Below are 14,009 nucleotides of genomic sequence, written 5' to 3' on the forward strand. Positions count from 1 at the left end.
CCAACAGCTAAGGCAGGGGTGCACAAACATTTGAAGCTGCGTCCCCCTGCCTACTCCCACCAGTGCTCGTGCCCTCCGTACCTTTTTTTGCCAGCATTTCACGCCACGTAAACATGGCGATGGGCATCACATTACGCTGCGGGATGACCCTGCTGTGTCATTTGTAAGTTGAGTTGTAGAGGCCTCGTGCAGTCCCCCGGCATTTCATTTAAATGCCTTGGGGCAGAGCGCGGGGCCTCAGCAACCGCCACCCCAAATTATTTTTTTCGCCCCGATTGCAGACCCTTGAGCCAAGGTATCCCCCCCTCCTCACTGAATGTCAGCAAATCCCGTTTCTCCCCCTACTCAACAACACGGGGGCCTGGTGGAATCTAGTCCTAGGCTCCAAGAAAGCTTGTGGTGGCTCTCTGATGTCACTGTGTGTTCAGCAAGAGTTTGCACAGACAGAGCACCTCAAAATCAACCTTCCATTATCTTTATTGGCTCTCTGATAAGAATAGTGTGGGTAAAGAAAACCCCTGATGGATAAATACTTCCTTATTCAGAAGTCCCTAAGAAATGCAATTTGTGATACATTTTCAGAAAATCAAAAAAAGGCAAATATTTGCTTCTAGCATGGTGAGATTTGTATAAGGCCGCAGCCAGGCTGGGAGCGAGCGCGCTCTCGCTTGTGCTCCCTGCCGTGAGAGCAGGGGTGATTTGTGTCCAGCGTAGTTGCGTGCGCAGGGGTGTGTGCCCGTGACGTCATGTGAGCAGTTCGCCTTCATTGGCTGAACCGCACACGTGACCAGGGCAAGCAGCTGAGCGCTCACGGGCACACTGGTCAAACACAGTCGCAATGTGTTTTATCGCGCTGGGCGCGAGCACACATGCGTGCTCCCTCTCAGCCTGGATCAGCCCCCAGGCTGCGGCCGGGCGATTTGTGGCTCGCCTGGGGGCACGGCCACGACGTCACGGAGCTGGTTCGCCCTCATTGGACGAACCGCTCACGTGACGCGCTTGCGAGCAGCAAAATCAAATTTGCTTGCTCTAACCGCCGAGCGACGCAGGCGCTTGCTCACGCTGGCCACACACATTGCCGCAATGTGTTTCATCGCGGCCAGCGTGAGTGTGAACACCCGCTCAGCGCCACCCTATCCGAGGGCTAAGGCTTGTTTTATAGTTGGCGCACCCATGCACGTGAAGCACAGTTTGTGTGTGTACAGGTCTGTGCTGTGCTGTGCACGACAGGTGGGCGTGGCAATGACGTCATACCCGGCTTCACACACAACCACAAGCTCAATCTGCACAGCACAGTCTCTACAGTGAAACCTGTCTTGACTTCATGGTTTTTGTAACTAAATACATTAGCACATATTAGCACCTTGAATAAAATCATTCGATGACTTCATGCATACATATGTGAAGAAAATAACTGTAGATACTTTTCTCAGAAGCGGTTTGAACCCATCTCACACCTACCTACATGTACAGGTGTCGGATACTGCAGCTGTTTTGGGTCAGGGGTGGGGGCTGTGAAAAAGTTGTGGCAAAGCACTTCATAGACACCCCCCCTCTCAAAAGGTTGATGCCAGGTGAATGAGAGAACCCCTTTTTAAAATAAGAACTTGCCCTGCTCCTCCTGCCCCCGGGAACCCCCCCAGTCTAACCCAGACGCGCTGTAATTGGCTTGGCAGGGTCATGTGGAGCGGTAGCAGCGCGAAAATATTAATTTTCACGTATTGGCTGTGATTGTGTGCGCGCGCGGGCGTCTGAAATATAGCACGCCAGGCCTGGACACAGCCAATTATAAGTGTCGCGCGCACGGCGGAGCAAGCAAGCGCACTATATTACGTCAGATGGTTAAATTGTTTGCCACAATTGTTTTAGGTGTGCTGACATATTAGTGTTTTTATCTACTTTAAGTTGTAGACAGATGTATCTATGTTGTGCTTTGTTTCTAAGTGCAGGATGAATAATGTCCTTTCACAGTCAGATTTTCTGGTGAGAATTACTGACTGTTTGCCTTTTACACCCTCAAGTATAAGTAACTTTACTTATCTAGTGTTGGGGTGACATTCTAATTTCTTAGCTATGCTTTCCACAGCCAGTGTAAATTCTGTGGTCGCTAAAGATTATATTGTACAAGGAACTGACACAATGTTGCGTTGATGAACAGAAGAAAAACAGCTTGTAAACAAACCAGATATCATCCATGCCTATGAACAGGAGCAGCACAATGCAGTGAACAAGTTCATTTGTTGTAGCTTTCTATGATACAATGATATGAATCTACTAATAATTTTACCTTAGAATACAAAATGCAGATAAACGAAAACACAACCTCAAGTGTCCTAAATCATGCAAGAATCCCAGTGATATAACAGAGATACTGTAATCAACTGATCATTAACTATGACAAGCCGCCCATGGCGTAACCCATTTTAGTGGGATTTATTAAAGCACCAACACCATAATTGTTCAAAGTTGTATTCCCAAGAGAACTTCTTCAGGAGTTTCCCTGGGGACTGAAACTTCAAGTGCACAATATTGTGTTTTCTTCAATAAAACACCATTTTCTTTATGTATACTTGGTCCTGTTGGGTTAAAAATTTAACTCTGTGATATGAATTTAGAATAAATATTACTTTGTATGCTGTATTGCTTCTATTTATCTACTATATGCATTTACGAGCCATTGGCATCAATGGTAGCGAGTGGCTCATCAACATGGCACAGCTATGCATGAAAAGGAGCTAAAAAGATCCACGTGGAGGTGGATCATATTCTCACCTCCAGTTTCTCTCCTGGCCTGGAACATTTTTCAGGAAAGTAAACAATCTCTTGCACTTCATCACTGAGCCTGTCTGAATTCTTCCCAAAAATAACTTGGTTGCCAATCGTTGCAGGTGGAAGGGCAACAAACGTGTCACAAGAGCGAGGTTCCATGTTGACTCAAGATGACCTGCAAGCAAGAAGTATTAGTTGAGTGACTTGTTTAGGTTTAATAATTTATTTATATTTGGTGTAGGCAAAAAATGCAACATTCAGCAAATCGCACGCCCTCTATTGGAGGAGATCTGGAAGCAATTCAATTGTGCAACAAAACGGAGAGCAACATCTATTTATTTCAAATGAATGGAAGGGTTACATAGTCTATTATTAACTGTACATTAACCAACTTCTCACCATATTGAGTAGGGGCCAAAGAGAGTAATTTTTAGAACCTCTAATGGGGGGTAAGACGCAGAAGCGGCCGTTCGAGTAGTTTTCGGCCACAAATCCCTGTTGAAGTCTATAGGGATTTTTGGAAGGAAATGGCCCGAACAGTCGCTTTGGTGTACATAGTATAAGGCCCTTAGTGTGAATATATTAAGGTACTTTGCGCCAAAGTTTTTTCCCTTTTTATAATCTGGGTGTTCTGGAACTACTGTGAAGCGCTATGTACATTATTGGCGCTATATAAATAAAGATAGACAATACAATAGAAAATAGTAGACGAACTGCACACAGTATAATGCAAGTAACTCCATCAACTGCTAACCAATTACTAACATCAAATAAATTGTTTAACAACCTTCTTATAGTTCTCAGCCACACAAAGAAAATGATGCAGTGTGTCAAATCAAAATTGCATTCGCACATATCTCAGCTGTCCTGCCAGCAGTATTATTATATCGAGCAAATAATTTTCCACACAATTGTCACAATTAAATATTCCTTTAGCCATCGATATACATCAATCAGTTCAGCTTACAATGGAGATGGGGGAAGAGACATATTGCAAATGAATAGGGTTAGTAGAACTATCAACCAGTTGATAAAGGATTTCTAAAAGTCAGACGTGCTCCACCTCCTGACTTCCACAAGTCATTTCCTAAATGTTGCATAATCGCACAAGGATTTTAAACAGTATGATCTTACTATCAGAGAGGCAACAACCCATATGTAATAAGTAAAATCTTAGTAATAAACAGTGTAACAACCGTTCTGCCTGCATGCGTTAGAAATGCTTCCTTTCATCTGTGTTGTTTCAGTACACTTAAAAAAGAAAACAGGTTTGGAAAGTTCTGTATATTACATTACAATATATTATTTGATGGACTGTGTGGCGGTTTAATTAAGATGTATCAATCTCTGACACAGCTACACTTCTCCAGGACCTTACAAAGTGTGACTTATTTATACACAAAGGGAGACTGGGGTTTTTTTTTTTTATTTTATAGCTGAGGTACATGGGAAGTGATTATTAACGGTCTAGTAAAATAAAGTATGTATCTATGTATATTATAACGCTGTTTGTATTTTACTGTATATGTGGCCCACTATTGATTTTGATTAGTGCAATCCATCCCGATATGTTAGTTTTGTATTATTTATAAAATGTTTTACCATAATACATTGAGTTACCTCTCGCTTTCAAGTATGTCCTGGGCATAGAGTTAAGATGACAAATAATACATGGTTACAAATAGTTACATAAGTGAACAGGGTATACATTACATACAAGACATAGCATGCACAGTATAGTAGTAGTATAATAGTGGCAATTATTTTCTTTTTTTATTGAAAATTAAGTTTGAAGTTAACCCCCTCGCTGCAAGAAATGTGTGCACAGCATTGAAGCGACAATGCATACCCTACAGAGCGTCTCACTGCCTTAACACGTCCCAGAGCCAGATGCAGGGTTATACTGTATGTCTGAACAAGCAATTACACCACCGCCATACTGAGGCTGGCAGCGCTCTCTTCCACCCCGCGACCTACGACAACCGATGACGTGTTCCGAACGCGCGTTCCGAGACTCGTTCTGGCTCCCCCTCCACGTCGACGTTTGAAACGCACCCAGCTGCCATTAACATAGCGACGCATATACAAAGTTGTTTAGCCATTTCGGTTTTCAATCGTGTAAATAATAAGATATCTGTTCAGTGTCCAATAAACATCTCAACATACGTCACCACGGTAACCGCTGCCTGCTGCGTTCCAAGCCTAGCCCAGTAGTGACGCAGCCAGCGCGGGCACGCCCCTGGAACTGAATCTGTAGGCACGTATGCATGTTCTGTGACGCACGTCCGTGCAACCCGCGCACCCGGAAGTGTTGCTGTTGCCAGAGAGCTGCTGGTGGCTAGTAGGGCTGTGTTGGTTCCTGCCTTCCCTTGGTCGTAGCGGGATCACAGGACTCCCCTCCCCCGTCTGATCTCCGTGGCGCTGCCTGGAGTTTGTCGGTAGCAATGGGGAAGTCATTCGCCAACTTCATGTGCAAGAAGGATTTCCATCCTGCCTCTAAATGCAACATCAAGAAGGTGAGGGGGCAATATGTGGTGGATGAGAGCATCCCCAGGTGTGTCCAGCCCATACAATATGAACATAATCATTTTGGAGGAGATGTTATAACCCAATATGTATTCTTTCTTGAGGAGACCGTTAATTTCATTTTTTTTAATACTGTATGTATCTGTTAATGCCTGCCGTTCTGACAAGTGTGTTGTAAAGTGTGAAGACCAGCTCATCCACACCCCCCTACCCAATTTTACTTTTTGTATTCCTTACCGTTTCCGATGGAAAAGTTGTAACGCAAAAAAATAAGTTTACAAAGCGATAAATAATGTAGGGGGTGCTTTTATCAGGAGCAAAGGTGCCAGAAACCCTTCGTATATTAAAACGTATTCATATATTTACTGTAAAAACCTAGCTTTAGGTAAGGATTTATGATGATACAAAATATAACAGAAAAAAAAAAAAACTAGAAAACAGAAAGGGTTCAGAAAAAGCCTAACAATCAACATTCAACCCCAGTATTAATTATATCACACACATATGGATTTTTTTGTCTGATCACACAGGCTCTCTTCTCCTCCTCTCCGCACCCCACACAATTGCACTAAAAATAATAGTAATATTAGTATTGTGTTGCCCACACTATCACAACAACAATACATTGGCAAAGATTGTGACCCCAAATGTATTGCTTACATTATTATCTAGTTATATAAGTACAGTATGTATATTTATTTGTAGGTGTGCATATTTATTTCTGTATGTTTATAAATGAAAAATAGATTTTTAAGGGGAAAGCTGTGAATTTGGTATGGCTTATTATCCCTTTGGAGTTGCAGTGTTTAGTGAATCAGCTAAAAACTAGCAAGCCCTGGGCTGTTGTGTATTGCCTATTATGTGCCATTTTGCTGTTCATGGGTTGGAATATATGTAGAATGCTCAGAGTACCAATAATGGTAGGGAGGATGTTACTAGTGCGTGTTTGCACACTACAAGTGCATTAGTCTTGTTAAATGTGACCTAGCCTTAATTTATGTTATGGTTTTGTTTAAACTAATAGAAATGTTTTTATTTTTGGAAGGTTTGGATGGCTGAACAGAAAATATCATATGATAAGAAAAAGCAAGAGGATCTTATGCAACAGTATGTCAAAGAACAAGACTCCTATGACAACAGGTGAGCTAAAAACTTTTATTTTGCTTCACTGAGATTGTAACCCCAGGGAACAGAAGATTGTTACACTAATAAATATTTCTTCTATTTAATATATAATTTTTTTTTTTAAAGAAAATGTTGGTATGAAATAAATATTTGATGGAGCACATAGAAAAAAAAACAAACCTTATCTATTTGCAATATCTCATCTTGAAAAATGATCATAAAATAAAGATGTGCTGCCTACAGTATAATGTAAACATCATGTTTCATAGCATTCATTTTATTAAAAGCCCACTTTCACATAATGTTAAAGTGAGCTAATAGTTTGATCCTTCTAAACATATTAATACTATTTCTCTTATGTTCCTACCAAATCAGACAGATCACTATAAATGTGTGTGCTTTTTCGTGACAGTATTTGTAACCATTATGGGTTACTAAGCAGTTATATGCTGGAAGACATCTGCAGGTGCTGGAAGATAACTCACAACCCATTTGAGTTAATGGTCTGTAAAGCAGGGGTGACCAAGGTCAATCCGCAAGGGCCACTAACAGGTCAGGTTTTCAGGATATTCCTGTTTCAGCACAGGTGGCTCCGTCGAAGATTGCACTACTGATTGAGACACCTGTGCTGAAGGGATATCCTGAAAACCTTACCTGTTGGTGGCTCTTGGTGGACTTGGCTACCCCTGCCGTAAAGTAAATATGGCCCTGTATTCCACTCATAAATAGCCCATTTTCTTACTCGATTATATGACAGGTAGTGGGTATTCATACATCATTTTATCTTATCGCTGGTTCAGAACCGTTTATTAGCTCATGGGGGTCTGGTTGCTGCATGTGTTTTTGGTTTAATGATAAGTAAGCATGAGAGTAGAACGTAAAGAGAGCAGATGTTTGAACAGCATCTGTGATCGCTTAGATCAGCGGTACGCAAACTGTGGGGCGCGACACTGCCGACGGGGGACGCGGGGTTTACAGAGGCCCCGCGCGCTTCCCGAAGGCACTTAAATTAAGTGCCGGGGGAGCTGCAGGGCCTCTGTAAACCTAACTTACCATGGCTCCGGCGGCTTCCTCCCTGTGTCGCCATGGCAACGGGCCGTCAAAATGACGCTGCGAGGTCATGTCACGTTGCTATGGCAACGTGACGTCATTACGCCGGAGCACGGGTAAGTTGGGGTTGGGAGGGGGGCGCGGGAGTGAGGGGACAGCCGGCAGGGGGGCGCAGGGAAAAAAGTTTGCGCCCCCCTGGCTTAGATTAGGGCTTTACTGTCTTCTGAATATCCTACAGGTGGGGTTGGGAAGCAGTCACTCAAACTGTTTTGTGGGGGCTCCAATCTTTCCGTAAAGCACACTGTTGTGGATATAGATACTCCATAACCTCTTTCCATTTCCTATGCACTAACTTAGGAGGGGTTGAATTTCTTCTGGCTGCTGCCTTGTGTGTTCAACAAGAGTTTCCACAGCCAGAGACCCCCTCTGACTCCCTCTCCACAAGGGTGGGCTACGGGTAAAGAAAACACTGTATTGACAAACACTTCCCCATTTAGAGGCCTCTAAGAAATTCAGCTTGTAATTAATTTCCCCAAAAATAAAAGCGACCAAACCTTTGCTTTTAGTTAGATTTGTTGAAAGAAGCCGGTTTAATCTGTTGAATTCTTTACTAAAGGTTGTTTCTATAAATAATTCTTATTGATCCTTTGTGTACAACAAATAAAAATACCACTTGTGAGCACATTCACATGTCCCAAACAGGGCTACAAAGCTGCCTTTCCCCATCATCTCTTGGCATACAATGCTTCCGTTGCAACCAGGGATTCTGGGTAATGGCATGCAAATGAGCACTCAGTGTCGTCTTTTTCTTCTTATCCATGCTAACATAGACCCCTATATGCTTTCCGTATTACACAGCTTTTCCCCACTGCCTGGGTTAAAAAATGGACAAACCCCTCCAACGTAAAGTGTACAGCAAATAAAAATACCACTTGTGGGTACATTCACATGTTGATCTTTTGGAACATGTGTCAACCTACAATTAATCTGTGTTGTAGGGAAATATATTGGTGGCTATAAGTTGGAACATTTAAAACCTTCTACTTAACACGACCATTTAAAAACTGTGTCCACCTTAAATCTTGTGCCGTGATTTTCTTTTAGATTGCTTATGGGTGACGAGCGAGTAAAGAATGGACTGAATTTCATGTATGAGGCGCCCCCTGGAGCTGAGAAAGGTAACAAGCTAGTGTCATCCTGTATCAAACGAAAGCAACAGTACATGATATGTACACGAATAAAAATACAATAACTGCCTCAAGCGCTACTCTATTAATACATAAACATAAATTAATTCTCACTAAATTAAACCTATCTAGTGATGTGAAGGGATTCAGTTCTCCCCTATATAACTAACAAAATGGGTGTTCAATTTTACAAATGTGAAAACCGATGCAATTCCCACTAAGCATATATAGATATGAAAAAAGTGTATCACAGTGTTTGTGTATACAAACTAAAAATAAAATGTCTCTAGGGAGAACAAAATAGATTTCCAAATGTATCAGTTGTCCCGTGCTCCTTCCCACTAATGGAGAAAAGAAAGGTGGAATCACCTGATATCTGAGCAAAACAATAAATAAGGCAATTTCAACATCTTCTTCGCTTGGGGTGCTTGTCTCAAGTGTACCCACACTTCTGATATAGACAACAAAACAAAAAGGGAGACTGCACATCCAATAGCACTCCCAGTTACAGTATTCACACCAACTACAGCATCTGCTGGTGAAATTCAAATGCCTTTTAATTTTAAAAGAACATATCAATAAATAAAAATACGTTTCAGGCCCAAATATGGTATTTCATCGTGCTAGAATGGAAACATGTTAACTTTTGTTGTTGTTCTAGTCCTTTTATATTTAAATAACTGAATGCAATATAATAATATTGACATAAGTAGCTGCGGCTGGAATCAAACACTACAGTCTGCCCAGAGTCTTGTCGGTAAAATGTTATTTGGCGACTCAAAATTGTAATGTGTGTATGTACCTTTCACTTAATTATTTCTGATTAAACACTACAGATTGTCTTAGATACATTTATATATTCCCATGAGCACCTTTTTATATAGTATGAATATCAATCTTCCTATATATTTTAGATTTGGTGAACTTTTCTTTTTTTTTTTTGTTGTAAGGAATACATCTTATCTTTTCCTTGTACCCCAAATCTCTCCCCCCCCCCCCCCCCTTTTCTTTTTTTTTTCTTGGCTGTTTAGGAAAGTTATCTGTAAAATGTAAGGTAGGTCCTTCTAAAGATAGGGTGCCGAGATCTCTCCTGGGCAATTCTCTTGATTATGCTTGTGGAAGGGATTTAGAAACACAAGTGTTTCTCAGTGCTTGAACATAGAAGGAAATGCTTCAAATAAAGATGAATCTGTCTTAAATAGATTATTTTAAGACCTTTTCGTCTGGCAATGGACGATGACATTTAAACTTGGTTTTGTAAAGTAGCATATTTAACTGTGAGTATCCATAAATGCTGCATATTATCCTCTAATTTTGCCAGTGCACCTTAATATATCGCTACATTTCAGACTTGCATTAATCATTCTGTTTTTATTTCATCTTCTCTTTGGATCATCAATCAAGAAATAAAAGAGGTAATTGACATTTCTGTTCACCTTTAACATACGTTTCTCTTAACGCCAGCTAAAGTAGAATTTCTTATTGTGAAAGCCAAGTACTGTGGCTTATTTGTGTTACAGCAGCACTAGTTTACAGGTATTCATTATCCTGATATGAAGCGCAATGTTCAGGGGAGAAGTCAAAATCTCTCATCATTAAAGGGGGCATTTCTGCCTAGGGTTTTTACTAAAATTATTATTAGGCTTGAAGCAGGGGGGTCTCCGGAGCGAAACCATATTAATTTCAGTTCTGGGGACCCCCTGCTTCCTGATATGTTTTTTTGGTTATGCCAGTTGCAGCCCCGACTGGGCACACAATATGGTGGTTCAAATCTTCCATGGCACAGGATCTAATAGGAAGCCTCAAGTCATCCGTGATCTGTTAATAAACAGGCAGTCCATGCGGCACTTTATTAAAAAAAATAGTGTGTGTGTGTACACACACATACACACACACACAAACACATTTAACCATATCTATCCTTTGATTACCTTTATTGAAAACTAATTACCTTAAGGTGCCGATCGATCCGTTCTCCCGTAATCTATCAGCAAAGATCCTGCTTCCCAGGGTTCACTAAATGACTGTCTGAGTTTCAATCAATCTTTCAGTCAGTGTAACTCAGCAGCTAAAATTAATTCTTATTTTACTAAGGTAACATTATCTATTGTTACAGTTTGCAGCTCAAACTCCTGGGTATATTGGCAACAAATGATCGCAAACCCCGCACAGTGTTGCAAATATATTGCACTGCTGGACAGGTGTGTTTACAGCCTGCTATTGAAATGAAAAGATGCCATTACATAAAATACACAAATGATCCCTAGAGATCAGAAAGAGCCTCCTAAAAGTTGCACTCCGAGTGCTATAGTATAATGTTTGAGGACAACAATGGTCCAACAGTTATTTACGGTGTTGGCTGTCGGATAGACATCGGATCAATTGATATGTTAAAAACAAAAATAATAATAATTTTATTTCATCAAAAAAATCAAGTGACTCAATGTGTACATCGAGTCACTTGATTTTTTGGATTATTTGATGGTTTTTGATGAAAATAAAATTTTATTATTTTTGTTTTTAACATATCAATTGATCCTATGTCTATCCGACAGCCAACACCGTAAATAACTGTTAGACCATTGTTGTCCTCAAACATTATACTATAGCACTCTGAGTGCAACTTTTAGGAGGATCTTTCTGATCTCTAGGGATCATTTGTGTATACCCATAATTTCTCCTCCCTTGCACCTTTTGTGGATTAACACTAACACTAAAACATTGAACCCTTTCAAACATTGAGGTGAGCGGACTGATTTCTCCCCCTTTTTTTTCATTATATTAAATATCATTAAAAATGTCAGAGTTGAATTTAAAAAAAATAAATGTAAGTGTTATCTAATACTACAGAACTCATTTATTAAAAAAAAAACACACACATATAGGATATTGCTTGGATTGCTCTTTTAAAACTAGTTGATTGAGGTTAAACATATTTGTTTGTTTAAAGGTTATACTTATTAGAACTTCAAGGTTGAGGTGGGTTTGACTTTTGTTTCTGGTGGAGAAGGTAAGGAATAACTTTATTTTATAGAGGTTGATCAAACTTGCCTACTTTCCCAAAATGATTTAAAAACATTTTTTCTGATTTTGCAGCATTGACCTTTGAGCGTCTTTGTTCAATTTTATCTCTGCAATTGCAGCGCACTTTAAAAATAGATATTGAATGTGTTGTGTTTGCTTTCCTGCAGGAGGGAGAGACCACCGAATACAAATTTGAATGGCAGAAAGTAGCCCCTCGAGAAAAGTAAGCGCTTTTTTTTCTGTAGCCTTGAATTGTGATTGCTAAATGTAGAGCAGATTGTTGGCAAATGTTAGCATTCCATGGAGCCAGGCATTTAAATGTGGCCAATAATGCAAAGAAAGGAAGGTGTAGTATCTAAAAGTAGCATAAAGAGCCAGAGTTATTAAATGGAGGTGCAATTAGTCACATGACGCAGGTGTTTTGGGCATGCCAAGCAGCCTGATTTACAGAGATAATGCATGCCATTTAAACAAAAAAAATAATCCTTACATGACTTCTTAAAATAGCTTTGGATGTACTCTTGCTGTGCAGCGGAATATGGCCTGCCTCGTCTGATTTTGCAGTTTGAGGATATGGGAGTTGCGTCATGCTACGATTGAGCAGTTGTGTTCATAGCAGATATGGGAGTTGCGTCATGCTACGATTGAGCAGTTGTGTTCATAGCATGTGTTGGTGCCACCTCACTTCTGCCAGATCCATGTTACAGTACCCCTGCACCTCTTCTAGATGCAAAGAGGGTGTGATGATAACCTCCCCCCCAGTCAGTGGCTCAGTTGTTGATTGATTGAGCCACTTGTGCTGAAGCAGGGATATCCCCAATATCTGTGCTGTTGGTGGCCCTTGAGGACTGGAGTTGGCAACCCTGATATAGGTCTTTTAGTAGGCAAAGTGTGTGTGTGTGTGTGTGTGTGTGTGGTTTTTTTTTTTAGTTTTTGTTTCTACCTTTTTTCCAAAGGAGGAAAAAAACAAACAGGAGGCCTGGGGGTGACTATCTGTGGGGCTTCATCTCCTAACTGCTTGTAATTCTCCTTAAACCTATTGTGCTTGGAGTTCTTTGCACAAATGGTACTTTATCACTGAGCCTGACAGACCCTTGTACCCGTTGTGGAACTTTTTGCCCTCCTACTTATTTCATAACTCTAAAGGTGTGTGTGTGTCCGTGTGTGTCCGCCCAGCGGTGCTTCACAGCTCGGGCATAGTTAGAGATTCTGCACGGCCGGAACTGATTGTTTCGGGAGACCAGATAAACAAAATGATGAAAAATACCTTTTATTTAAATCATCCTAAAACAAAGTTGGACAAGTGAAACACCCAGGGCTGCTTTGTGGCAGTCACTCAGAAATATCTAGCTCAAGTGGGATTGCAAATGGATGTTGCTGCTTTAAACAAGCATGTTATGTTGTTACAGGTATGCTAAGGATGACATGAGCATCAGAGATCAGCCCTTTGGTATCCAGGTAAGTGTAATACCATTATTTCTAAAGCTCCAACATATCCTGAATTGCTGGTCATATGACATAACATACACATGATCAAATGTTGGCACGCTGATGCAAACCATTCAAGCCCCTATTTATTTTACTGTGAAGCCATTTTCTATTTCCACCTACCAATGTTTGCCCCATTCAAATACATGGATACTGTTGAAGTGAAGAGGCGTACTTGCATATACAAAGGGACTTATTCTATATCGTCCGAAGCGGCTCATCTGGGTTTTCAGATGTAATTCCCCATTGAAGTCCACTGCAAATGTTGTCAACTGATCTAGACTAAGCACCAAATTCCTAGTGCACAGTATATTGGCCCTGTAGTCATACCAGCATTGTATATAGAAGTCACAAATTTTTTAGCTTGCTATAAAAATGTTCTTAAATATGCACACCATTTTCACGTGTAAATATTGCTTTGATCCAAATTGTAACTATATCTTGTTGTACTGCAGAATATGAATGGAAACCGTGTATGTCTACTCCACACATTTTCAGAATGATCTGTGACTGGACTTGTACAGTATTTCTATGATATACGGCTGAGCAATGAGCAGTATCAGATTTTACTCCAAACCATGTATTTAGGGTGCTTTTAATATTTGCCATTGTAAATATTTCCCCCTATTATCAGTGCTGCAGCATTTTAGAGATGTATGCTTTTATATTTCATACACAGTCTGACTTGCAACGCAATTCAACTAATAATTATTATAGTTTAGATGAGTTTAATCCCAATGACCAGTGGTTGACAAATCACCAAAAAATCTACTCGCCACACAAAAAAATCTACTCGCCACACAAAAAAATCTACTCGCCACCTAGTACCAAACGTGTGCT

General features: G+C 40.6%; 2 protein-coding genes across 4 annotated transcripts in view; one reads left to right on the forward strand and one right to left on the reverse strand.

Annotated features, from left to right (window-relative positions):
• SCRN3 (secernin 3) overlaps window positions 1-4,776 on the reverse strand; it is a 19,659-nt gene extending 14,883 nt beyond the window's left edge. The window contains exons 1-3 of one of the 3 annotated variants that reach the window (XM_075609036.1): window positions 4,619-4,775; window positions 4,372-4,409; window positions 2,773-2,944 (exon numbers count right to left, since the gene is read on the reverse strand). In XM_075609036.1, the coding sequence (XP_075465151.1) occupies window positions 2,773-2,944; window positions 4,372-4,381 (182 nt within the window). In that variant the 5' untranslated portion in view covers window positions 4,382-4,409; window positions 4,619-4,775. Of the gene's footprint in view, window positions 1-2,772; window positions 2,945-3,965; window positions 4,313-4,371; window positions 4,410-4,618 lie in introns of those variants that run through there. The other 2 variants (XM_075609034.1, XM_075609035.1) reach the window with 2 other exon arrangements.
• Window positions 4,777-5,054: 278 nt separating this feature from the next.
• The window catches only part of CIRSR (corepressor of RBPJ and splicing regulator), a 31,875-nt gene continuing 22,920 nt past the window's right edge, over window positions 5,055-14,009 (forward strand). Inside the window, exons 1-6 of the mRNA XM_075609033.1 lie at window positions 5,055-5,285; window positions 6,341-6,435; window positions 8,575-8,648; window positions 10,062-10,072; window positions 11,849-11,904; window positions 13,091-13,139. Coding sequence (XP_075465148.1) covers window positions 5,214-5,285; window positions 6,341-6,435; window positions 8,575-8,648; window positions 10,062-10,072; window positions 11,849-11,904; window positions 13,091-13,139 — 357 coding nt within the window. The 5' untranslated portion in view covers window positions 5,055-5,213. The remainder of the gene's footprint in view (window positions 5,286-6,340; window positions 6,436-8,574; window positions 8,649-10,061; window positions 10,073-11,848; window positions 11,905-13,090; window positions 13,140-14,009) is intronic.

The sequence above is a fragment of the Ascaphus truei genome, chromosome 7, assembly GCF_040206685.1.
Source record: "Ascaphus truei isolate aAscTru1 chromosome 7, aAscTru1.hap1, whole genome shotgun sequence".
Classification (NCBI taxonomy): domain Eukaryota; kingdom Metazoa; phylum Chordata; class Amphibia; order Anura; family Ascaphidae; genus Ascaphus; species Ascaphus truei.